The sequence below is a fragment of the Meleagris gallopavo genome, chromosome 5 (assembly GCF_905368555.1).
Source record: "Meleagris gallopavo chromosome 5, MGAL_WU_HG_1.1, whole genome shotgun sequence".
Classification (NCBI taxonomy): domain Eukaryota; kingdom Metazoa; phylum Chordata; class Aves; order Galliformes; family Phasianidae; genus Meleagris; species Meleagris gallopavo.
Window position 1 is genome coordinate 44,422,797 of NC_139408.1, and position 27,649 is coordinate 44,450,445.

The 27,649-nt window shown below is 39.0% G+C and overlaps 1 protein-coding gene across 2 annotated transcripts in view; it reads left to right on the forward strand.

The window, feature by feature from the left end:
• Positions 1–558: 558 nt before the first annotated feature.
• SLC24A4 (solute carrier family 24 member 4) overlaps positions 559–27,649 on the forward strand; it is an 84,095-nt gene continuing 57,004 nt past the window's right edge. For both annotated transcript variants that reach the window (XM_085225519.1, XM_085225520.1), the window contains exons 1-2: positions 559–715; positions 2,841–2,951. In XM_085225519.1, coding sequence (XP_085081645.1) covers positions 559–715; positions 2,841–2,951 — 268 coding nt within the window. The remainder of the gene's footprint in view (positions 716–2,840; positions 2,952–27,649) is intronic.

The following is a 27,649-nucleotide window of genomic DNA, read 5'->3' on the forward strand; positions in this document are numbered from 1 at the left end:
GGGAAGCCGGGCGCTGTTGCGCGTTGCCATGGGCGTCCACGGAGCGCCCAGAAAGTTGCCGGGGAGGGGCGGGCCGGGCCGGGCGTACGAGGGAGCGGTAGTCCGCTGCGGTTGAGCGTCCGTTCCGCGCCGCTGCGAGAGACCGGAGGGCGGCTGGTCCCGAGGCGGCGGTTCCTGCGCCCCGTCGGTGCCGAGGGGTGGAAGGAGGGAGGGAGGGACGGAGCGAGGAAAGGACTCCGCTTGAAACTTGGCCGGGCGGGCACGAGCGCTGCCGCCGTTGCTGGGCGCTGACTCGCAGCCGGCTGCAGGGCGCCCGCCGCTCCGCTTCCTCCGCCGCCGGCCATGGTGCACGCGGGCAGCGGGGCTCAGCCCGGCCCCTGAGAGCGCCGCCTCGCCCCCCCGCCGGGCCGCCTTCCCGCCCGCCTCCACCTGCTGCCCTGCTTCTCCGGGCATCGGCTTCGCCCCGCGCTGCCGCCCGCCCGCCATGGAGCCGTCCGCGGGGAGGCGGCAGGACTGAGTCCCGCACGCAGCGAGCCGCCGGCCGGCCCCGCGCCGCCCATGGAGCTGGACGGAGCGCCGCTCGCCCGCCCGAAGACCATGCTGCCGCTGCTGAGGAAAGTTCGCAAGCGGCGGGAGATGCTGCTGCAGCAGCTGGGCTTCACCTGCGCCATCCTCTTCTTCGTCTGGTGCATGTCCAGCCTGCTCTCCAGGCGGGGTGAGTGCTGGAGCGGTGCCGGCTCGGCGGGGCGCGGGGCTTCGGGTCGGCACCGAGCGGGGACCGCCCCCTGCCCGCCGCGCAGGGCTGCCGCCGCTCCGGCCGCCTCTGGTCCCCAGGCAGCTCCGGGCCGCCTCTCGTTGGTAACCTGTGGCTGTACACCTCCATCCGTCAGCTGCAACAGCTGCTTCTCTCCATCTTCTCCCCTAAGTCTGAGGATTGACGGTCTGGGATTGACAGAACGTTCTGTGTGCTAGGCAAGAAACGGTGCCGGCCTCGTATTTTAGGGAGTGTGTTGCATCCTTTATACGAGTGACATATTGGTAAATTGATAATCGATTGATTGCGTTGTTCCCGATGTTTTTCTGTTTGTTTGTTTTTTTTTTTTTGCTGCCGTCTTGTTTATTTTTCTGCCTGCTGGCACGTTTGAGGCTGTGAATGTACAACTGGAGCAATCTTCTTGCATTCTGACTCGCATCGCCCCAGATAGGAAACCGAAGGTTACTGGGTACTGCATACAGATCCTAGGTAGGACTGCCAATGTTTCCTGAAGGTTTAAGAACAGAATCAAACGAAGCCCAGATCTTATCTCTACTGTAATTAGAATAGGTCATCCACTTAAAGTTGAAGTTGAAATGCATGCTTTAGGAAGAAAAAAATCCAGTGGAACTTTTCATGCCTACTGAGGCCCTTGTGCTCACATTGTTACCTGTGATGTTTGAGGTTTGTGAGTGGCTTGTTGCCATCCTAGATACAACAGCTTAGTGCTGTATATAAAGCAGCTGTATTAGCATATAGCTTCTCTTAAAACTTCCAGTGTTTTTTAAAATCGTGGTTTCACAGTATAGCCCTGCCTTATTTAGAGCTGTTTTATCTGTTATGCCTATGACTTTTTTTCTTGCAGTAGCTAGATTTTTTCATAAATGGACTGGTTTGTGAAGGCAGCTTGGTTGGGATATACCTGTGTTTACACGGTTTGAGTTTTTTGTTGTAGATAAAGGGTTTCCAGATGTTTTTTGGTCTTGCGTGAAAAATGTCGTGACTAATGGAAGTTTTTAATCTCCTTGGTTATCAGCTAAATCCCCGATAACCTGATTTTTGTTGGTATGCTCCATCAGGTAGAGTTTTTTTCAGTCCCTTAATTTACAGTATATTATATCCATAAACACTGACCATCTGTTCTCTGAGTTTCTTATAGTTGTGGCAGCAGACTATTTTAGCAAATATTTTACCCAAACTACCTCTCCAAGCTAGAAAGCTTTTCTAGCAAGAGTTACTGTAGCAAACCATGAGCATTCTGAGTATAAATTTTAAGATCAAGCATGGGAGATTTTTGTTATTACGTTATTTGAAATAGATATGGTTGAAATAGAAGCAGTTTACTTAAGAGAATCTCTTCTTCCTTTGGTTGTTATGATCGTGTACACCACAAGTGCACCTTACCTACTGTATTCAGTAAATTCAGTAAGAGACTGGTTCTGGAATATGAGTTCAGACTAAATCTCCCCTGGTTTCTAAAGAAGTTTTGTTTTTCTTAATTCTTGTGGGGTTTTACAATGCTGTTTTTCATTTTCCTCAACAAATTTTGCAGGGGTTGATATCACCAAGTACACCCTATGCTAAAAAGACCAGCCCCTTGGTTTGGATTAAGCAGAAATATATCTGGAACTTGGAAATATGCATTTGTGTTTTTGATAAATCAGTGATGTGGCATCTGCAAATGCATCTGACTAAATGAAAATGTGATCATTAGTCATGTCTGCATAGCTGGGCTGGTTTCACATATAGGATATGGAAGTGTTGAGTTTCACAGGTACAGGTTTCAACTTTTGCTTGCTGCAGAATTACTTTGCTGTTAAGGGTCACAGCCAGGTACTCTGATAGCCAGAACGTGCTGACAGCTTAGGTACTCCATTTTCATAGCTAGTTTACCCTTGATAGCACCAGGGAGCACCAGGTATACTTGCGTTGATATGTGCCAGAGGTACATCTTCATTTTGCTGTGTTCGCTTACTGATACTGATGATCTGCCTGTGATCCTGGCTAGTGGGGATCATGAAGTCCTGTTAAGATGATAGAGGAAAAACTCATGACAGTGGATATGACCTCTTTCTATTTCATACAGGCCAAGAATCAAGTATTGCAGACACACACATTTCATCAGAGACGTGGAGGAATAGAATTTTGATGGCATTACCTAATGGGACACAGGAAGGAAAGAACTGTACAGAGCCAGGTAAGGAAAGGAAACTTTATGATGTGTTGTAAGCTCTTGAGATATGTTGTGCTGTGCAAAATTAATATTCAGATGTAAGTACATTTGGGATCATTATGAGACTTGTGTTGACAGTTCCTGAATTTTTTTCTTCATTTTTCCTGTCTAACTGAGCTGTGCATATTACAATGGTAATGAGAAGTGCGCTCTTCTTGAAACTGGGTTAAATGTGCAGTGTTTGAGATATCCTCTGAGCACAGTAGTTTGGACTTGTTGCCATTATAAATTGAATCATGTTTTGCTGGTTTAGTGATAAACTGTGTATTCAGAGTGGAAATTCACACTTTATGGAGGGATATGATGAGGTAAGTAAATGGAAACCCTGGAACCCCTTTTACTTCAAGATATCTGTTCTGGCCAGAGGATAATTGATTGAGAACAGGGATAGATGACACATTTTAATATCTGTGTTAGCCCACAACACTTTCATCTTCCCATCTGTCTTTCAGTGTATATTTCCTTTCTCTCTCTCTCCTTGCCTTTCTGTGGTTTATGGTGAGTGGGAGACGAGACATTTTGCCAATGGCACTAGCCAAATTAATTTAAAGTTCAGCTTTATTTATTTATTTATTGCAATATGATTCTTTGATCAAGTAGGGAGTGACAGCAGAGACTGTACTTTCTTGCAAAGAGTGACAGCATGAGTTCAGAGATACTGTGAACCTCTGGCCCTGAGGAGTTTGGAGTAGCACTTCCCCACTGTATGGGAACTGCTGAATCATGGCCTGAACCTCTGATCACCTGAGGCAAGCAATGAGTCAGCCACAGGAGCACAGGTGAAGGCAATTCACCTGTGCTGCCGGAAGGGGTGGAGCCTGGCTCCACCTCTCCTAGACCCATTTAAGAGCTGACTGCCAGTGGGAAAGGATCTTTTCTGGAGATTCCTCCTCTGGAGTTTTGCAGCGAGCCCAGCACGCAGGTAAGCTTTCTATCTATTCTCTTTTTGTTATTATAACCTGCTTAGCCAAACTCTCTTGTTTATTACATAATTATAACATCTTTATATTCATTGACTATACACCCCTTTCAGTTACATGTTTGTTATAGTACTGGGGCCTCTACTGTATAGATTGAGGATTGCTACTGTGCTTATGCATTATGAGAGGACTGGGGGAGCATTGCTCAAAGTATGTGGATCCAAAAGCTTTCATTGTATCTTCTTGATGTCCACAAGCTTCTCTGTTAAGAACTTAGATTGCTGCTGTTTGTACCTGTAACCTTATGATAATTTTGAATTATCTTTTAAAGTTGTTCGCAGATGAGAAAGAATAAACAAATAGCCTTCTGGGAAGATGTAATTATTTTCTGACTGGTTATCAATAATATAGTTCTTTTTGATTCTTCCTTCGTTTTCCTCTGCATATGTAGATGTATCAGTGCGATCATGTGTGAACACATACATGGCTGCACACTCAAAGGCAAGCCAGCAAAGACCACAAAACTGTTAAAGTTGGATCAGTAAGACAGCCTTCAACATTTTTGGTGCACATTTCTACTTACAGTAAAGGATACCCTTACAGTGATACAGTGAAACTGCTAATGGAAAACATATGCTTACACACACACACACACACATATATATATATAGGTTATTATTAATATATTATAATATATTATATTAATATATATATATATTGAAATGTTGTTAGCAGTGCTGACTTCTCCAGATGCTTAGAAGAAAACAAAATCATAGGATGCATTGGGTTGAAGGGACCTTAAAGATAATCCAGTTCCAACTAACCTACCATGAGTCAGCTTCTGCTAGATCAAGTTGCCCAAAGCCCTGTCCAGTGATTCAGCTCCCTCCATTGCTCCAAAACTGTAAGAATAGTTTAAGAATAATTGGATTAAATAAGTACAGCTGGAACATTTTCATTTGCTTTATGAAATTCAGGTTGTTGAGGTGCACTTCTTTCTTTAACTATAAGAGCTGGGTGGATGGAATCTGGGAGACCTAAATGTGCCCTAGAGTGCTGAAGTTTTAAGAAAACTTGTGTTAAACTTGTCATTTTTGGCACAGCATTGGAATTAATCGTTCTTTTTAATAGGTGTTTCTTCGGTTGGAACACAGATTTACAGAGCATTAAGCATGTCACAGAACTGAAATTGTGGCATTTTTAGTCACTTCCTGTTATTCTGCAGTAATGTTATCTTATGTATGCAAATCTTATCTGTCTGTATCTTCCCCCACTCATGTGGGGATCTGGATGCTTCAGGAGTTGCTAAAAGTAAGATGTAAACATCTGAAAATATTTGAAACTGATGTTTGTTGGACAAGGATGATTTTGTAAGGATCCATAGATTGGGATTTCCACTGTAATGAGAAGAAGGTAAACCTGTCAAAAAGGAGCAATCAGCAAGCTCATTTCCTTTAGAATGTAGCTTGTGTAACCCTGTGACTACAATTGGGGACAACAGTCATGGGAAAGGCTAAGAGTCTCAGTCAAGGTCACATTGAAAATTGGTGAGAAAATGTGGGTTTTCAGCTGCAAGGTTTCATGCGCTTATCCAGAAGACTGCCATTCTCAATTTAATGAAGCTCTCAGGAATGGGTTGTCAAAGTTTCTGATTGTCTGAACTTTGTTTGTTGTTTTTTTTTCTTTACTCTTAAGAACAGGTAGTTAATAAACATTTATGTTTTATGGATATAGTACTCTATATAGGCTCTATTATGAGAAGTGCTTATCCTTATCTATGTCAGCTCTGTATTTCCTTTAAGCTTTAGGGTCCCAACAGATGCATGGTTGTGTATATGGTATGCAGCAATTTCCTTATTTCTGTGTGTTTAGGATATAAGGACTTCATACCTCGAGGAATGCTTGAGAGCCTGTTAATCTTTTGTGTCATTGCACTGCAGTTACTCTGCTCCTTTTTTATTAGCTTCCCACGCAAGTCTACAGCTTTACTTCTCTTTTCATAAAGGCTTTCAACAAAGTTAATTTATTTACCACTTCATCCTTTTCTCCTGCTTACGTGCAAATAAAAAAAAAATCCCCAGTTGTCAGAAGTTGCAGCTATAGAAGTTTATAAGACCATGAAAGCCTTTCAGTTCATGACAGGGCACATATCCTTCGCTGAATATGTCTTGGGAGGAAAAACTCTAAGCTTCTTGCAGTTAGAAGTCTTTGGAAGCTGCTATCTGCTAGAAGCTCAGATAGCATACGCTGTATGAGATTGTCTCATTTACAGGAGTAGATCATTTCGTATTGTGTTCTTCTGAAAACATTATTAATGCTTCTGGGACCATTGTATCAGAATAAAAAAAACCTTTGAAGTCTTGGCAATGTTTCTCTAAGTATGAATCCTGAGGCTCTAAAAAAGGAAAGGAAAATACATAGATGGAGGTATGCGTGTGTCAAGAAAGAAAGTGGATGGAGAGAAGGGAGCAATTTATTTGTTAATAAAGCAGAACTGGGGGAGAAAGGTTTTTTCTGATGTTTGGAGGTTAGAGTGACTGATATTGATGAATATCTTAGAGTGCTATGCAGTTTTACTGGTGGTAGGTATTCTGCTGTCATAAGGAATTATAGATCCCATAGCAGCAGCAAAGGAACTGTAGGCAACTTGCAGGAAGGCGACAGAGCATTTGTGAGCACCTGGCCAACCACGGTTTAGTCTGAACTAAGCCCAAAGTTAGTGTACCGTGTAGCTGTCTTCCATTAAAGAACCTGTCTTCAAATTTCATTTCCTGGAAGCTCCTCTGCTGTGGAAAAAATACAGTCACTGGTGCCCAGTGACAGGACAAGGGGCAGTAGGCGCAGATAAGAGCACAGGAAGCTCCATACGAATGTGAGAAAAAACTTCTTTATTCTGTTTGCTGGATCTGGCTGCCCAGGGAGATTGTGGAGTCTCTTTCTCTGGAGATATTCAAGACACATTTGGATGCTTTCCTGCGCAACCTACTGTAGGGAGCCTGCTCTAGCAGGGAGGTTGTACTAGGTGATCTCCAGAGGTCCCTTCTAACCCCTGTGATTCTTTGATACAGGTCTTAATGTTATCCTGGAGCCAGATTCGAGGCTTATGGGTAGGATGTAGAATGCTCTGGGCCTCCAAAATTTCATGAGATTGTATGAGTTTTGAATTATGCATCTGCTGCTTATTTTGTGTTGAGTAACTTTGAGTGACTGTTGTGGATTTCCTTCATTGAGGGAGGCTTTTCTTTATGGCTTTGAAAACTTTTGGTGAGTAAACTTGTGCTGAAGGAGGGGCTCATTAATCCTGGCTTAAAGACAGGTCAACAGAAAGGGAGAGTTGTTGTCTTTAGCATCTTAATAGAGCTCATTAGTTTTCAACCAGTTTTGTTTTGTTGTTTTTTTGTTTTTTTTTTTTTGCTGTATCCAAACTCTCAGTTCCATCTGCCATCAGCTCCCTAGCTTGCAGTGCCATCTGCCCAGCAAGTCTGATTTGTATAGCTTATCTGCTACTGTGGCTCACCTCTTGTTTCAGAATGTTCCCATGATCTCCTTATCTTCCAGAACTCTGACTAACGTTTTGATTGGTTACAAATAGGGGTGATTTGGTGTTACGGTGTTTCTAACCATGTGACTCCACTGGATGATGTTAGGCTATTCAAGTAATTCATCTTGACTGCTTTCCATTGTGAATATTTTCAAGTAATCTCTGTCTTTGTATATGTTACAGAAATTAATGACTTGTTATGAATTAAAAATGTATCAAAATATATTTCTATTACAGTCTTCTGTCGCTGGTCAGTGAAATTGTCTTGAAATTGGCAGCGTCTGTGGGCTTTCCTATCCAGAGGTCTGTCAACCATAGGCAGCTCATGAGCTACATTGATTTTGAGTGGCTGGGGATTTGGTTCCAGCCTGCTCCTCCCATTGTTACCAGTGGGAAAGGATGAACTGCGGGCTGGGAGGAAAGCAGAGAGGTTAGCATTTCTGAGTCAGGCTGCCTTTTTTACTTCAGAATTAAAAGGCACGTTGTAGCGAGACTTTGTGTCCTTGCTATGAGAGAAAAAGAATTGGTCATCTATGGTGAAATTGTGTTTTCCAGCAGCCTGTGTATAACTTGAGTTCAGAGTCAGGATCAAAATTCATTAAGTCTGTGTATATTTCACACTGCTAATTATTCAGACCTTGGGGACTCCTGTAGAATATGATGCACTGTAGAGAAATTCTAGATGTCTTTGGCATTTTTGCTAAGATACCATAGAGAATACAAGAGCCTGTTACTTTTTCTAAAAAAATCAATGAATAGTGCTCTTGCTGAGTAGGGGAGAAAGGGCTGACTCCAAGTAAATGATAGAAAAAGCTATTTTTTGTACATCCATAATCAAGATGCTATAGGAAGCCCCTGTTTTCCATCCACTTTATTGTAAAATGGAGTGCTTAGTTAAGTGCATCATACACAGGATTTTTCTATATAATGTATTTTTTAATTCTAATAGACACCTTAATGTATAATAATAAATATTGGATATTAAATACTAATCTGAATATACTATGGTTGCTGATGGACTGTCTCATTTTGTGCTATGTTTTGTGGTTTTTTTTAAACATTGTGCTAACAAATATTACATTTAAAGAATGTGCTCCTGATCTTCCCTAGATCAAATTTTGTTAAATTTTGTAATGGGGATCAGTGCCTTCGAACTCCATTTCTAAGGTGGTGGTAGTAATGATTTCATTGTACCCCTTTGTTTCATGAACAGTCTAAACTGGCAAGCTCACCATGACCTGATATTTTCATTTTCACTCTTTCCTTTTCACTTTATTGTCTATGATGTCTTGCAATGTACTGCAGCTGAAAAAGAAAAAGCTGCTACCTTACTTTGTGTCATGCATAATTATTACCATACCTCACTCTAGTGTTGGATGAAGCAGGTTGAAAAGGCATTGTAAATCAGCCTTTGTGAGCATTAATCCCTACTCTTGGGATTGACCTAGGACAGAGCCTTTATGAGGATCAGGATTGTTTGATAAATGTTAAAATACATAATTTTTAAAAGTGAAGAGAAAGAAGGCAGCATTTTTTCACTGGAAGTTGTAAGTGGGCACTGACAATGCGTTGTTGGCTGTGATTGTAGCTGATTTCAGGCTGCTTGACGTGTTCCATTGCAAGAGCTTGCATAAGTTGTTTGCAATTTTGGCAAACTTAAAATATTTAAAGCCAATAGGGTGAGTGCTTCAGATAGATTAGTAGTTTAATAGAACATTTAGGAGAAGTCTGTCTACTTTTGTGTGGCCAACTTGATACAATTTTCTACAGCCTTTTTATAAAGACTAGAGTGATCCAATATATCAAATAATGCAGCTGAAGAAAATGTTATTTTCTTGTATAAGAACAAACAAGCAGCTCCCATTCTTCCCCCCTAAAAATCCTTATGCTTTTTAGAAATGTAGTAGGAGAGAGCCATTGTTATGCCAGTGATGCAGACATAATTTTGGACAAAAGCTGTCAAAAACATCAGCTTGAAATTCTTCTGATACACTTTTGAGACTAACTATAATATCTATATTTACTCCAGTGTGCTATAGCATCTCTGCTCTCTGCAGTGTTCTATCTCTGTATTCTCAGTGTCTCATCCGTCTGTAGCTTGGACCACACTGTGTGGAGGATTCGTGTGAAACTGGGCAAACACAGAAGTGCAGGGAATTAGGTTGTGAAAAAGCAGCTGGAGGTAGCAAATAGTCACCAGAAGCTGAAAGAGGGATAGAGAAACTTGAGATTTAGAGTTGGGTGGTAGGAAGATTAAGATTATTCCAAGGAGACTGAAGTTGGAGGATGGGTAAAAGGATGAAAAACAAAAATGGGAGATGCTGAATTCTTGGGTAATGAGCCATGAGCATCCTGGTAGTAACAGGGCAGAGAGTCTGGCTTTGGAAACTGATAACTGGTAAAAGGAGTAAGAGAAATGAAAGCACACTGTGAAGTTTGGTTTTGGCTGGGGAAGGAGTCCAAAAAGAAAAGCAATGGGAGGCTCTAAAGAGCTTAATTTGCAGGAGGGCTGTGTTTTGTGCCTTGCGTTCGGCCCATAAAGCTGGAAACATTCACAGTTTATATCCTTTTCCTGATTTTTAACATTGGTTGGGTATCAAGGAAGAGCATCTTCATAGCCTGTATTAATGAAACTATCTGGACATAAAGTGATGTAAAAAGCGTCACCAAAACCAGGCACTCTTGAGCCTCAACTCTGTCTCTGAACCTCAGTGTTGGGTCAGAATTACTGATTTAAAAATATACTTTGACACAATGTGCAATTTCATTACAGTAAATTAATTTTAAGCTTTGTTCTATTTTGACAAGAACTCTCAGAATTGAATTATTTTTTCAGAACTTACATAATTTTCTTGTACATTTCTGTCACTGTATTCATTAATAGATGTGGTTATCTGCCTCAGCAGGCTGAAAATATTCCAGGAACCCGCTGACAATTAATCTGGCATCACTCCTGTTCTACTGAAAGGTAAAATCCTCAGGCAATAAAGAGTGATGGTTTCCTTTATTCTTTTAAGTTGACAGACGTTGAAGACATTATAGTAGAAAATGTATTAGTCTTAGAAAGTGTGAGTCAAATTCATTCCTACTGGGACTCTGCTGATAAGTTGAAGTACAGCAGAGCAGGCACTTCAGGGTAGAAGGCAGGCTGTATGTCCATCTGCTTGTTCAGTTTTTTTTTTGTTTGTTTTTTTTACAACACTAAGTTAATGGCAGGTGCCAGATTAACAGTTTTAAATGAGTGACATTCTCCCATGAAGGGGACAGTGGCTAGTATGCCTACACCCTTCCAGCATGCAAGATGTTTTAGTCTGCCTTTTCAGTTTGCTCTCATACTTGCTTTTTGGACTATTATCAGAGGTTGCTGAAAGCTGGTGATGTAATCTCTAGTCACTTGAGGGTAGTGTGAGTGGATCTTTAGAACAGTAAGATCTGAAGGTTCACACGTGGTGAAAACTTCTCAACTTTGGGAATAGTGCAGTTAAAATGGATGAAACTATGTTTAGAAGCTCAGAAAGGCAGAAATGGGGAAAAAATAGATATATTTTTAAAAAACTGTTGTGAATCAGCTTTTGCTTTGAATTTTGACTTTCTAGCCCAAAACATAGACTCCTGAAGAGAGACATTTGTGCTTTAAGACAGCTGGGAGCATGATGCACACTCTTACCTCCACTACGTCCTTACAGTCATGACAATTTATAGTAGCTGAGACTATGTCCTGCAGATTTGTTGCTGAATCATGTGAAACTGTTTCTGGTTGAGTTCTTTGAACATAATAATTATTTGGTGAGAATCTCCTCTATTTAAACAGATTCCACCCCTTCATAAGAGGTGTGTTCTTTGCCTGGTTATGTCACACCTCTTTAAAGCCTTCTACAGGATCTTTGGCTAGTGTTGCCTAAAGTTATCGGTCTTTTTCTCACCCTCTTTGGCTTTTCACATGCCATCCTCTTTCCTGTTCCTGCTAGCTTTTATCTCCTTCCTTTACCTGTTTTGAAACATTTAGATGAGTTTCCAGTGTCCATTTGCCTTTTATTTCTATCTTTATACTGTCCCTCACAAATTACTACGTGAAAGAAACTGTATGGAATACTCTTTCCTTCTTTGAATCTCTGTTCATTAGCCATGAGTATCAAGGTGCTCTCTGGAGATCAGCCAGCCTGGATTGGTTATACTGGGAACAAGTCAGAGCTATGATACTAATAAGTTCTATTTTATTTGCATGCAGAGGCTTTGCTACTTGAGAGTGGAGGAAGAACAGGAGGGTCCCTATAAACTGTAGTGTTGCCTGTCCTTGAGAGATGCAGTGACAGTCTCAAAGAGCGTGCAGTGAAAGTGGTCATAGAGAAAGGGAAAAGGCAATGTGAGTTGCCCAAAGTCTACAGGGAGGGTCAGTAGCTAAGCTGCATTTTTTTTCCCCTTAAATTGTAGCCACAATAAGTTCACTGAGCAAGGAACTTCTGCTGTTACCATAGTCATCTCTCTGCCCTCCTCCCCAGTCAGCTTGTAGTAACTTGACTTTCATGCTTTTTTTCTTTTCATGAGAAACATAATTTTTCACAACAGAGATGTTTTTACAAAGTCTAAATAAATGGAGCACCAAGACTCATTGCCTGCATAAATAGAGCAATGATGTGCCTAGAACTGCTTCACTGTGTTGAATGATGGTGATATTTAAAGATTGTCAAGTGAAAGGAAAACAGGCTGAGACCCCAGTGTGAGAGAGACTGCATTAAATATCAGCACACCTTTGCCTTGCTAGGAATGAAATGAACACCTCTGTTGCTTGTAGGCAGAGAAAGGAAGGAGAGGAAGGAAGAGTTCAGCACTGTTCTCTTCTGTGTGAGCAAGTCTGTGCTATAGCCTCACTCAAAGGTTTTTTAATATTTCACTGTGGATTTTATCTTGAGGGTTTATGTATTGGCTGTAACTGACATTTGAGTGTTGAAGTGATTCAGATTTGAAATTAATTGATTATATATATATATTTAAATCTCTATATGTTTACTATAGTTACTCGGTTGACCAGAGTTGATTAGTGTAACAGCACCTGATGGGAGAGCCCTTACTTGGAAAGACTATCTGGGATCATCTCCAGAACTGCCTTAATCTGTGGATATTCAGGGCAACTAAGTTTATTAAGTACTGCTTAGGTAATTAAAGGTTGGAGCTGTGTTGCTTTCTCTGCATGACAACAAACTGGTAAAGGCAAGTTAGTCAACTTGATTGAATGTTACCTGCTGCACAGGGCTCAGAAATTTGACTTTCTGATGTGCTAGAAATGATGTTATTTTTCATGTGGTCTTGGAGTTTGCACAATTAGCACAGACTGTTGATGCTGAAAGGAGTATTTATAACTGTTTATGACACAACTGAGATATGCATTTTGCACTTTGGACTTCAGTTGGCTAGGGTTTTTTTGTTTGTTTGTTTTAAAGCAAACTGCAGACTGGCCTAAGAGTATTAAGTCTCTGCTAAATACTTGTGAAATTCTCTTTACTTACTAAACTGCTTCACCATTTGGCACCTATAGATGAATGTAGAAGACCCATTTGCACATGTAGAAGATATAAAAATTAAATAAAAAAAAATACCAGACAGTTATTTTTCTGGATCTTAAGTCTTATATTAAGTATTATATTTCTACAAGCTCAGTGGCTTTTGAAATTGGTTGGATTTTGTAGACGGCATTAAATTATTTGCAGAATGTTTTGGTTTTGTTGAGCACTTTCAAAATTTAATGTTTTTTTTTTCCATTCTTGCCTCAGCAGGGTTGAATTCTGTACAAATATTGTTAGTAGTACCGGTCTTCTGGAATGAAATTGTAGATAGGATGGGAATTGTGATGCATTATTATGTGCTTCAAAAGAAAAACCAACATGCTCACAACTAGAATCCATCTCTCCCATCCAATAACTGATTCAAAGTATTCTGCTCTTATCACATTGCTGATCCCCAGTCAGACTATTAGAGCTGAGCAGCCCTGGGGAATAAAGATTGCACATCTACCAGACACTACTTGACAGGGTCCCAACTGGGTTCTGTGGGTGAGTTCCATCCTCCTCAGAACGATTTCCAGCCATGTAATCTAGCTGAGCACATCTTGTGGAAAAGACAAAGACCCTCCTGTATCGAAACTGTAGGATGAGAAAGGGCTGACTGACACCATTGGCTGTGTGCCTGTTTGCACGAAGGTGTTCAGTCCTGTGACATCTCACTTTGCTCAGATTGTAGTAGGGTGTGATATCCCATGATTCTGGAGGGCCTACAGACCTGACCCCAAACTGCTAGTAGATATGTTTGTGTGTTAAAGAATCAACAGTAATTCTTTTATTAGGGTAACGACAAAAAAATTATCTTTCTGTTCTTTACGTAAGTGGTGTAGCAAACCTTTCACTGACTTGCTATTTTAGCTGCACAGCGACTTTATACACTTAATCTTGGAGAGGCAACTTAGATCTTATTATTTAACAGCCACGGATAAAAGCCTCTTGCAATTATGAGATTAGCCAGAATTACACCATGTTTTGATTCTCCCTGAAGCCTGATGTGTGCTTTGACTGGACACGAGTTTGATTCTTTCTTCTCCCCTTCCATCTTCCATCCTGTTTTTCTCTGTTCGCTTTAGAAAACTTTCTTAACTGAAAGACACTGACAGAATTTAAAAGGCTTAAATTCCATGGGTATTCCTGCGGCTGCTGCTATGAGTGCCAGGCAGCTTTGCCACTGCAAAGTAACAGAAACCAAGAATAGAAATTTGGCTTTACTGGGTGGTGAACTGTATGGTCTATATTTGTGAGGGGGAGGAAAAAAAAAAAAATCATTTGATTTTTCTTTGAAAGAAATTTCCCTCTGGGTGGAGGAAAAAAAAAAAACATTCACTGACACAGAAAGATTGGAGTACAGAATTAAAATTGTGAGGGGGGGAAAAAAATCATACAGTTGTGAAATATTTAGTGAAGATAAAATGTTCAAAATCTTCCTCCCCCCCTTTCTTTTTTTCCAGGCTTGCCAAAAGTAAAATAGCTCTAGTTCTGTAGATCGTAGTACCATCATTGCATTTATTTTTCTTCTCTAAAACATTAAACTTATTGTATATGGGAAAAAATGTTTGTGATTTTAATGCTTGAAAGTAGGACCAGACTGGCTTTTGTAAGTCAGCCCAACTTGTATTTCTTGATATTGTGTAACAGCTATTGGTGTGACACTAGAATTTGAACTTCACAAAAAGCTGATTAGTGTAAACCTCCCACACAGTGTTGAGGACAGGCTGGAGTGACATTGCTGCTAAAGGGAAATGACCCATATGAGCATGATTGCACTTCAGTATTACAGAAATAGTCCTCTCTCTCAAAGTTAATCTTCTAAATGTATGTTTAGATTTAGAGATGTTTATTTATTTACTTCTGGCGTTTGGATTAATTTTTCATTCAATTGGCATCTCTTGTTGTCCATTTTGGAAACTGAGACTGTGAAATGGAGTTGAGCAGCAGTCTGTGGGGATTCATTTTTGTTCTGGGATGAAATTATCAAAACTTGGTAGTTTGTTACAATGTCCAAGATTGCTCTGTAGCTAGGGGGACAGATTTTTCACTATACACATGGTGAATTCTTGGTGTCACATGGCTCACTTGAGCCAATGACATTGGCTCAACATTGATTCAGTACAGCGTTTATACACAAGTTTCATTGCATGTTTAATTTTTAATGTCAAAGTGATTGATTTTTTTGTTCTTGGGCTGAGGCATTTCGACTGCCGTGTCAATCAGTAAAGATCATTCATATTTCAGCCTCTGTTCAGGCAAAATAGGGAATCAAAGTATCGTGCATGAATCAAGGATTTTGAGGGGATTTTTTGCTTGTTTTTCTGTTTCAAAGTAGCTTAGTGGTGGAGCCCCATTGTGCCTTTCTAAGCCACTGTTGATGTTGGTAGGACTTCTCCATACATAGGAAACACAACATTGGACTTCTTCCTCTGGGAGAGCAAGGATCTCTCTGCTGATGTTTAATGACAAATCATGAAAGAAGCATTCTTCAGAATACATGTAGGTTCTCTGAACAGGTTTCTAGCGATTTTCATTTATTCCTTTGTCTTGTCATTTCTGAGGTAGCATGGTGCAATTTGAGTCATGCTTTATACAGTTAAAAGGCTTAGTGGTAGTAAGAGAGTGGTAAAACCGGTAAGATTTGGCCTGATGGAGTCAGAGCAGTCATTGTCTAGCTCCTCCCAATGACGCTGTGAATAAATGGTCAAATGACAGTGCTTCATGAAAGTAAGTGTTGCCTGCAGGTTGCCGATGGCATAAAACTGGTATGGCAAACTCTAGTTTCATTATCTAGGAAAATACTGTTTTTACTGCTTATATGGCTGTTTCATCAGTAGTGTACGTTAGCTGTCCCACCTGCATTTTTTTCATCTTGACATTCTATCAAATCCCCAACAGATATAACCTGCCTGAAGATTCTCTGCTTTAGTTCAGAAAGGATACGCTATTAAGAACTGCTGCCTAAAATGGGATGGAGATTTTATGTTTTTCTGTGAGCATGAGCTTCTGAGTGTCTGAGCTGACCATCTAATGACCTTTAAAAATGCAGCCTTTGGAGAGATGAAGAGGGATTTGTTGACAGATTTGTGCTTGCAAGCCCCAGGTTATTTACAGAAGTCTGGAAGTCTTGGATTTAAAGAACAGCATGTAATTCAGAATAAGCGCAAAGCATTAAAACCTTAATTTCACTGAGAGATATAATTCATTTTGACGTTCTCAGGAACATTATTCTTAATTTATGCTATTAGTGCATCTTATAAATGAGAAAAAATTGTTTCCTCTTAATTTTGGACTAATTTTTTGTGTAACCATTTTTCTTTCACAGCAGGGCTGTATAGTAGTCTGCCAAAGCTTATTCATCATTTTAAACAATGAATCTCTGTTCTGATATTAAGTCATTAAAAAAATAGACTTTGCAGCCAGGTGTATATATATATTTCCTTAATTACATAATGAAAACGTTGACATGCTCAATTTTATAGTTAAAGTACTGAAATATCTCTGTCATCAAAATGCTTGGAGAGGCTATAGATAAGTAGGAGGAAGGAGGAGAGCAAAGATAAAAGATGTTTCAAGACTACTTTTGTGGCTATTCAAGTAGAATGTTTACATTAGTATGGACAGAAGGTGCTAAACTGGGTTTCCTTGGGCTTTTGCAACCAGTTTAAAATTCATGGGTTATACTTCTTAGATCGTGGTGAAACTAAGTTGGCTGGTGGAAAGCAAAGAAACCTATCAAGTAATGGCTACCTTCTCAGAGAAGGAGATGACGAAAATGAATTACTTTCAGGCAATCTTCTTGTACCTTTTGCATAGAAGTACTTTGAATCATAGTAGATGGCTTTGGGTGGTAAAATAGAAAGTGTAAATCTCTGTTTCAGACTATTTGCTGTCCTTGGCCTGTGGGGAAAAGTGACAGATAACAGTAACGAGTGTTATGTGTGGTCCAAAAGCACTGTGTGTCCCTCACAAATTAAATTGTTGACCTATTTCTGTGCTTCCAAAGCTACACAACTGACATTGGCAGCTTAATAAAGCAAAGCAGTTTTGTAGTGTGGGTTGCAACCTTGTCCATAGAAATTGTTTCTCTGTCAGCAAATTAACTAGATATGATATTAAAAGCAACTTGATTCTGTTCTCGTTAAGATCATTAAAAAAAAATTCCCTTGAACAGAAGAGAGAAAATGTGTCAGAGGGGTTTTAAGGACTTAAATATTTACAGATGTAAATATTAAATGTAAAACATTGTCAGTGAAATCCTTGGTGGAGTGAGGGATCTCAGGTACGGTTAGATGAGTTATGGTCTCACGAAGTGCATCCTTATGTACCTGGACACCTTAACACTTGAAGAGTAGGAGAGAAGTTAGAAAACGTTGCTGTGTTTTCAAACTATCATGTTTTCTCTCTGGAATGTTGTAGATCTTTAAAATCAAATCATACCTGCAGAACTCCCAGTGAAGTTGGTGTGGGTTTCCGAACACAAAATATTTGCTTGTTTTGACAAGTATGTCAAGTATGAGAGATGAGTTTCCCTCACTTGAGAATGTTTCTCACTAAATATAGGGAGGTATTGAAGGGGGCGAGGGAGAAGGTGCAAAGAGCAAACATCTCTGTGAGAAAACTCATGTTGAAAAGAAGTAGTTCTGGTGGAGCAGGTTGGTAACTGTGGAGCTATTTGTTCTGCTAGCAACACTTTTTCACTCATTTTGTACTGACTTCTTAGTAAATATGGGAAGGTGCAAAACTATTATATTCAATGAATCAACTTTAGGATTGTCTTTGGGATAGTTACAGTCTGTATCCCCTATTTTAGGGAGAGGTGATGCTATTTTGAACTGGAGACCAGTGACATGAGAGCTCTAGTCTGGAAATTGAAGGATCCATCCCAGCTTGAAACTAAGACATTTAGCTTTTCTATTTACAAACTGTGGTGTGTGCTGAACACTGTCTCACTGAGATGTGTGAGGAGTACTTCGAGCATGCCTGATGCATCCAGCCTCTCTGGGACCTGTGGCAGATTTCAGTACTGTTTTGCCTTGTTACTGGAGAGCAGCTCAGGTACAAGCTAGCTACCTCTTTCCTGAAGGTGAAATTGCCTGGGGAACCTGCAAGAGAAACAGGGGAGGTGCTGAATTTCTGGTTTCTCCAGGGATGGGAAGCTACTGGATCATTTCTGGATCATTTATTTAGGCTTAGTTAATCAAGTTATGTAGTAGTCCTATTTTAGCCCCAGATTTGGTGATTCTGATCTATTTCTGTCTCAAGCCTTATTCATGGAGTTTGACTAAAAATACTCCAAAAATATAATAAAATTGCACACATTAGACTGAAATGTAATGCTGAAATAATGGAAGCAAATGTAACCACAGAATACTAAACACTAGGCAATTATATATACCCAAGATACTCTTTAAAATGTCTCCTAGATTGAGCACTGCATTTGAAATAACTCCTTCTTGAAAATATTTAATATTTAATAATAAAATTACATACTATTCAAATGACATACCAAATCTTATGCTATAGCTATTATGTCTGTAAGTTTAAAATAATATTCATTCTTTCAAAAATGGGGATATCTGTGATTTATTGTTTTTTTTTTTTTTTTCAATTGTCAAATACATGTTTTGAACAGCAGTGAGCATTCACCATTGAAAGTTTAGTTCTCTGTAATGTATATCATGCTGGCTGTTTATGATGCGAGTAACTTCTCTGTAACATTAGCCACTTATAGTCTACATGGCAAAGTCTTAACTTTGTATTCTTGGAGGAGACTGGCACCCCCATATGCCTTGAGTACTGAAGATTGAATTAATTCAGGTGTTTCTTACTTTTCTGTTCTAAAGCAAGCGTCCTTCATGTTCAGTGCTATCTGAAAGTTTGTCCCAAAAGACGGTTCTAAGTACATTTTGGTGAAGGCCCAGCTAACATGGTAGCAACATGACCAACTTGTTTTTTAATTTAATTGTTTTTCTGTATGTTTTGCCTATGATGTTTAATTTTTCTTTGCCTTAAGCTTTTGCACATTGCTTTCATTGAAAGACCCTTCTACTGCAAATGTGACGTTGGAAGACTTTGTAGGACATTTCATTTGTCTCATTTGTAATTTTGCAGGCTTGAATCTGTCTCATCGTGCAAAAAGCAACAGGACGTATGGTATAACTGGACCTTCCCATTATTTGTTTCTTAGTGATTACATATGGCAGAGGAAAGAAGTTTAGAAAGTAAAAAAAAAAAAAAAAAAAAAAATTAGGGTACCAAGTTTACTGCTATCATTTGTATATGGAGCTACCATTCATGCACATGAGATCTATCAGCAGCAGCAGCATTGTATATTTTGTTTCTGCATGCGTCACTGCTTCTTGCTCTCAGTTACAGTATGCTACAGCTGAGTAACAGAGGTAGCAATTAGATTTCATTATTTTTCATTTTTAAATTTCATAACTTCATGGTATGTTTTTCTATCCAGAGAACATAAACGGCAATAAATTCAAGGCTCTTTTTGTAGCTTGTATCTCTTTTTAACAAGAGCAGTAGAACCAGGTATTTTTAATGGAAATCACGAGGAAACACCACACTTTCTGGATGCCTCTCTCCCTCCAGTTTTCAAAGCAACTAATCTCACGTATCTCTCTGATTCCTTATTTGCACATTTCCACGGAGGCTCCCATCTCCATTCCATTTTAAGTTCAAAAGCATTTGGGCAGTGCTCCCAGACGTAGGGATTGAATTTTGGGTGATGCTGTGTGGGCCAGGAGTTGGACTTGATGATCCTTGTGGGTCCTTTCCAACTCAGGATATGCTGTATTAAATTTGATGATGTGATGCTGTTTTTGCAGCTCTCCCTCTGCGCTTTCAGCTCCCCCTACTGTTGACTTACCTCTCATTCCTCTTTTGGGCAGTGTCCTTTCCTTTCCAATCTTACATAGATGAACACTGATATGGTTCTGTTCATGCAGTAATATAGTAATGTTAGTGAATTTGTATGTTATGATTGAGTGTAGTTGACCAGAAATAAAATATTCTATTGTTTCTACCAGCAAATAGGCACATTTAATGAAAAATGAAAGCTGAAATATTTTGTTCCTTTTCTTCTCTACACCGTGTTCTGCATTCTTTCCTCCCTGAAAAGTAGCAAGGCCACCTCACCTTGATTACACGGATAGTGTGTAACATAGGAAGCAGAAATTTATGTACAACCATACAAACTCATAAAAATGTTGTGGCATGCAACATATGAGTAGAGACACTCAAGAACAGTGTTCTTTTTAGCAGGCACCAGTGCTCTGCTAAAGCAGAACATTTTTATCATGTCCTGGTACTTTTGGAGGAGGAACCAAACCTGTCTTTTTCAGGCATTCAGAAGTTAGCATTATTTTATGATTCAGGACAGTTATATGTAAACTTTATGCCCTGAAGCACTTGTTAAATACAAATTTTTTCTGGTAAGAACTGTGAATTTTGAATGCTGAAAGACAAGACTACAAGAGCAAGTCATGTTTCATGTACGTGGCGTAATTATTGAACAAAGAAACAAATATTCCTCCTGCCCCTCAGGGCTAAGAAACTCTTTTGAGAGATCCTTGGTGCGTGTGGTATGCCTGTTGTCATTGGTGCACAAATGGTGAGTGACTGAAGCAGCAATAGAATACACAGTTGTGTTTTGTTTAATATGAACACTCTGTTAGGTGTTTCCAGTGTTTGAATGGAGGAACAATAGAAGTCATCTCATGTGAATGCTAACAAAGCCTGTATAGTATACTCTATCCTTCTGTGTTTTTGTTTACTTTACATATTAGAGCAAAATATTTAGAAGGTTCTACTTTTATTATAAGGACTTCTTTTTTTTTTTTTTTTCCTGTCCTGCTCTACTAAGGCAGGCTGCTTTAGTAACCACAAGTCCAATAGCACAAGCTTCCAAGTGGTAAATTACTATTAGTAGGTTTTTGCAACCTCATTAAATGATCTAAAATAGCTTAATTATGTAATTCTACGTCTGTGGATGTTTTTAAGGAAATATTTTAAAAGTAACTGCCAGCTTGATCTCATGCAGTACATAATCAAATTATGGTCCTAATTCAGAAGTGCATTTAATTGCATTGCTATTAAGTTGTGCAGAAGTCAGGAACTTTGAATGTTCTTCAACTGAAAGAAAAAAAATGTCTGCTTTTGAACTGATGTTATTGTGGAGGAGGGATAGCCTTACAAAAAGCCTAAAATAGTACTGTTGAAAAGAAATACTGCTTTTATGATCAGAAACAAGTTTTAACTTTTAGTTACTATCTGTTCCATGCATATGTTGGACTGCGCTCAACATTAACATGGAGCAATGCTTTGAATCTTAAGGGCGAGCAGGATGACACCATTTCTTTTGTTCTAAATTTACAACCTAAGCCACAGGTTCTACTTGCGTGAACTATTGATCTCATGCTATTTTTTTTCTCACCTTGTCACTCCACAAATCAGGTAGTGTCTGCAGAACTAATGAGCAGATGTTTTTCTGGCCAGAAAGCTCAATAAAGTATACATTGTGTTAAAGTACCATTGCTTTTTAGATGGCCTGCAACATTCTCGTGCATAAGCACTTCACTTAATAGATCTAATAAAATGATTAATGTTAAGTAATTTGTTCTTACAACACCTCCTCTCCCCAGAGGCAGACAACTATTATTGGACATGTTTTGTAGATCTGAGATGCTGGAGAGAGCTCAAGAAAATTAAGTACATAACAGACTGAGTTCATGCATAAGTTGAAACAAGGAAGGTTCAAATGAAATGTAATGCAAAGAATTTTCATCATGAAGAGAGCCAAGCATTGTCTTGGGTCGCCCGGAAAGTTGTGCACCTTCCATTCCTTCCATTCTTTGAGATTTCTTGAGATGTGGCTGCATAAGCACTTAGCATCTGGTCTCATTTCACAGCTCAACATGCTTTAAGCAGGAGGTTGGATTTAAGACATCCAAAGGTCCTTTCAGCCTGAGCTTTCCTACAGTCTTGTGATCCACAGAGCCCAATAAAAGAGAGCAGTGTAAAAATTGGTATCAAGATTCTGGCATGCACCAATAATGAGTATTGCCTACGTTCAGTTCAGTATCCATGCCATTTGCAAACTTGAGGTTTCTGTACAGCAATAATTTAATAGCATGCTAAGAGCATGTAATTCCACTGAGTTTAGCCCAAAATAGGAAAACAGTTTGTGGTCCACCCTTCTAGCTGACTGTTCATCCTTTCTGGATGACTGTGCAGCCAGAGAATACTAGTGTGCTTGAAAATGTGAATAAGTGCTTGAAATGTGAGTAAATAGTTTATTGATTTCTACTTAGTGTGGTGTAGAGTTCACCACTTCGTATCTTTCCAATAATAAAGACCTTTGATAAAGAAAGATAGCAAGCAAAAGGACTGCCTTACTCTGTAGACTCTTGATTCAGCCAGTGAGTTATGATGGGTTATGTAAAAAAGGGAATTAGTTTTACTTACCCCAGTTGCTATCACTGTCAACAATTTTTCAACACCTACATTTAGAATAGAGGTGGACTATAGAACTCAAGGAAGAGGGGTGGTTATTTCACTAGTATCCTTTGGCATACCATTACATTACTTGTTCCCATTTCTTGAGCTGGTACTTTACACGTTGGTATGCTGATGTTTGGTATCATACAACCTAAGTGTGTTTCCAGATTTGGGTTTAAATAACTGAGTCATCTCCATCTAATTTGAAAGCTCTTAGACTAGATCTGTTTTTCTGCCCAAATTTAAAGCTTGCCTTTTATGTTTCCTGCATCTTAAGCAATTCAGAAAAAAGTTTCTTGTGCTTCATGGCTGGTTTGAATACAGAAGGAGGAATTAGTTTTTCCCTCAACTTTTTTCTTTTTTTTCTTTAAGTGTCTTCAAAACTTTCCTCTGGACAAAACCAGAAGCAATTTTTTTGCTAGAATATATTTTTGTAAGTGTAACATTTTAACACATCTCTTAAATTCTTACTGTATTTAAAATAATTACAACTACCCAAAGCATATGTGATGCAAAATGGGCAGATGATAAACATTTGGGTCTAATCAAAAGTAAATATAACTGTTGAAAGAGTTCACACCTTATGTTTGTTGTGGAGCTTCCACTGGTATTTTCTCATTTATTTTTCTACTAAGCAAAAGTATTAAATAACTGTTTGTTGGAAAACTGAGTCGTCTGCTAAAAGAGAAGAAATTGCAGAGTACGTTTTGATCTAAAAAGCATTGTAATTGTGAACTAACAAACCCATTTCCAAACGTCTCTTGAAACAACAAACCTACTGTACTTAGTTGCGAACTAGGCAAGGTAACATCCGCTGTTTGTTACTGTTGCAGGTTACTAGATGTCCTGTATTACAGTGTTAAAGGATCTAGCTGAAACTTGTTCTCAACTTAATATTATTCAGCCCTGTGCAGAATAAAGGGAGTATTTTGATTCTGTAAGGAAAAAAAAAAAAAAAAACCACAAGAGGAAAAATACTATTCTCCATGACGACATGCTGAAGCGGTGAATACCAAGCAACAAAAAGTTTCTAGGTGATGTAACAGGTAGGAGTGCAATTGATTTGAGTCCATTGTTGCTATTTAGAAGATGACCTTAAAATTATGTTGTTCTGGGAGTAGTCTAGTATGAAATTGTCTTTTGATTCTAGATATTGGCCTTCTCTGCTCAACAGGATTGTTTTAGGGCCTAATTCAAAAAAGCACCTATTTTATTTAAGCTACTTTTTTTTGTCACTGAAAGTACATTGTTGGAGAAACCAATGAGGAGAGATGTGTTTTTGGACATTATCCTTAGAAGCAAGGAACGACTAATTGGGAATATGAAGGTTGGGAGCAGCCTTGGATGCAGTGACCATAATATAGCGGAGTTCAGGACCTTACATGGAAAAAACAAGGCAATAAGAAGGATTGCAGCCCTGGACTTAGGAGAGCCAGCTTTGACTTCTCTGAGCACCTACTTGGAGGCATCCCATTGGGTAGGTAAGGCACTGGAAGGTAAGGGGGCCCAAGAGAGTTGGTTGACATTCAAGCACTGCTTCCAAGCTCAAGATTTGTGCATCCTGGAGAAATCCAGCAAAGTGTCAGGAGAGTTGCATGGATGAGCAAAGAGCATATGAAAAAACTCAAATGGAAGAACAAATACAAATGTTCTTCATGGAATGTGATGGAAGTGTCTGGCCACTTGGGAATAATATAGGAACATTGTCAAGGCATGCAGGGATGTGACAAGGAAGGCTAAGGCCCACTTGGAATTAAATGTGGTGAGGGAAGTCAGGGACCATAAGAAAGGCGTCTTTAAATTTGTCAATAGCAAGACTCGGGAAAATGCCTCCTGAGCTGTTTCTTGTTCAGACACATTGGCAACTTTTGTTACTTTTGTTAAGTCGCACTGTCAGCTTTGGTGAAATCTCAGGACAGACATAGCCTAAAGGTTCATCTCATGTGATTTGAAGCTGAGCACATTTTCTTTTTTAATGTTATTGTTAGGTAACAACAAGGAGTGTGTTTGCGTATACACTCTACCAAATGTGTTTGAAAAGGTCTATTTGGAAAGGCCTAGTCCTTTGCATATCTGTGGTTCTTCTTTTTCTCCATTCCCTCAGTCTTCTCTTCACTTTCTGTTTATCCCTAGCATAAATACTAATGTTGAGTTGCTGAGTGCAACCATTTGCCTGTTATCTTTAAAAGTTATTCTTTCTATCATTCCCTTTGTACGTTTCTCCTGTGCTACTCCTGGCTCTGATACTGTTAATGCATGCAACTTCACTACTGCTATTTTCAGATACGGAAAACAGTTGAAATCTATAAACACAACAGTTACCTGGTGCATATGTGTCTTTTTTATTTGTATGTATATTAGTAATAATGTGAATAAATGCTAATTCAGATACCTTTTTTTTTTCTCTTGATGCTGAAATTCTCATTTTTGAAATGTTCTTCTGCATGTAGACAAGTCTATTTACAATATATAATACAGCCTTTGGCTTTATTTTCCTTATTGAAGTTATTCATATGTATGTGTTTGATGGCAAAATTTGACCTTTTATTAAAAATAAGATCTTTTAATATGTACTATTATTGCACCAGCCTGAGATATGCACCTGCGTATGCATAGCAGCTCTTTCAGTTCAGCTGCTTTCTTTATTATTCACAATATGGATTCGCAGCAGTATGAACTGTTTTATATTACTGATACCTAGCTAATGCAGCTAGAATATCTGCCCACAAATTAAGAATGGGGTTCTAATAACAAGATAAGTTTTCTCCTAACATCAAAAATAGTGGATAAACTGCAAGGCATTTTTTCCGAGATCTTTCCATGCTAAGAGTCACCAGGGTATTTCATATGGGCCAGCTTACATGAAAACCATTCCACTGCAGCTAGCTGGATTCTTGTGTTTAGCATTTCCACGGAAAGTCAGAGTTTTCTAAATCCATTTTTGCACATATTTAGATTCAGATGATAACTAAGTAGAATGGGGATCATCATTTAGACCACTTTTCTGTCAGTTTGTACAGCTTTATACAAGATCATCCTTGATTTTATTTTGCCATAACTTGGAAGGTATGTTTGATAAACTGGTATTTAGATAGTTTATAATATGACTGGAATAATAATATACATTATTAATTAGCACAAGTCTAAAAGTACCCGATATTTTTTTCTCTATTTTTTGCTTTGTATTTGGATGAATCACATGTGACACACCAAAAGAGAAATGAGAAATTTCCAAGGCAAATTGAATCTTACAAAAGAGGCGAAAGGTGCTTGTCAGCTTACTTAATCAAAAGCTTAGACCTAATTAGTTTCTTGGGATACTGACAAGAGGTTACAGGTATTTTGCTCACTTAATTTTTTTGCGGGGAGAGTTGTTTCTTTGAAAAGGATTTCAAAATTATCTGGTGTTCTTTTACTTAATTGCAAGCAGCTGATGATGTTCTGATAATGCATACTTTCAACCTCAAAGAAAAAAAAATAGGCACATACTGGTCCTGAGGGAAACTTTAATGACGTATGCATAAAATGAAAAGTGAAGGGGATAATGAAACAGCAAAATGAATTTTCACTCACCAGTTGAGCATTGTGTATGTTTGTGACTAACAGTCATGCTTTTTTTTTTTTTTTTTTCTCCATTGAAACATACTTCTCTGTATTTCTGAAGAACCTGACAGGTGGTGCCTTTTGGGTAATAGCTCTTCAAAATTAAACTCAGAAGAAAGGGAATTTACTGCTTCCTTTAGGCTGTTTCAGCTTGAATGATAACATTAATAGTCTGTTTTGAGCCAGGTATCTTACTGGACAAAAGGTGGTTTGTGTGCACAGGCGTTTTGCATGCAGACTTATGAAGGTGATGTGGCTTTATAGATTCTTTTTTGTAATGGCATTGCAATTAAAAAAAAAAAAAAAAACCCACAACGCTTATTTAAAATTGCCAAAAGTGTCTGGCAGAATTTTAGTGGCAATTAGAAACTTAGCAAGCTGTGATTGTAAATAAAAGCCCACCTGCAAGTTGCTTTGTCTTTATCCAAGCTTGTGGCAATGACTTAGCAAGAATGCAAATAATATTACTATTGAGTGTTTTGGAAAAGAACTGCATCCATCCTTCAGTATTAGTTTCACCTTTTCTTTTGCACACATGCATAAATAAATCAGTGTATGGTGAGGTGTGCCTCACCTTTCTCATGAAAGTTATACTATGATTGGTTTTAAAGAATGATCTTCTGTTTGTAGAATGGAGGACAGAGGATTACTATGGATATGGTCTTGATGAATGTATAGACACCAGGATCTGGCAGGATTAAATAAAAATTCTCTGTTCTAAATTTCAGTAGTTTTCTATGACTAGACAGATGCTGGTTTGTTTTCTACCTAGCCAGAGATGAAACACCCTTCCAATAGCATGGGACAAAAAATAAGCATGAGCAGTGTTAAAAAGAATTGATGAAGCTGAATTCACCAGTGTGGGTTTTTTGTGTATGTCTGCCAGGACAAGGGTCTAGCCTGGTGGAGTGAAAACTTCTGGGCTAGATTTTCTGCTCATCTACACCAGTTCCACATTCTGTTGGATTTTGTGCTGTTGTTGAATTTGGGAAATGTTTGGACAATGCTCTCAGAAAGTTAGTTTGATTTTTGAAAAGTCCTATGGAGAGTCAGGAGTTGGATGCCGTGATCCTTGTGGGTCCCTTATAACTCAGGATATGATTCTAGGTTAAAAAAAAAAAAGTGTGCTGTGTGGTTTCTGTAATGTAAGCTAAATCAGTTTCATCTGCAGATAAAGGCTTCACGTGGGATTTTAGGAGTCATGCTGCACTGTATCTTGATCTTTGCTAGTCCACCTTATGTTTTCACATGGAGATTTTCAAGTTTTCTGCTTCAAATACATAATAAAAGTAAATGTCTGGGAAGATAGCAGCATGTTTATTTGCTTGATAGTCATTATGTCCTAGGAAGTCATGCGTATCCATCTCATAACTCAAATTTTATGTGCCACTTCTGCATCAAATCTTGTTCCAAAATCTGATTGGTATGAATTATGTTGATTCAAACAGTTTTAAATCAACTATAAAATGAAAAGCATTGAAGGTATGTTGTAGTGATGAATTCTGCACTGGTTGACAGGTAAATTAGGTGAGCTAGTAGGTT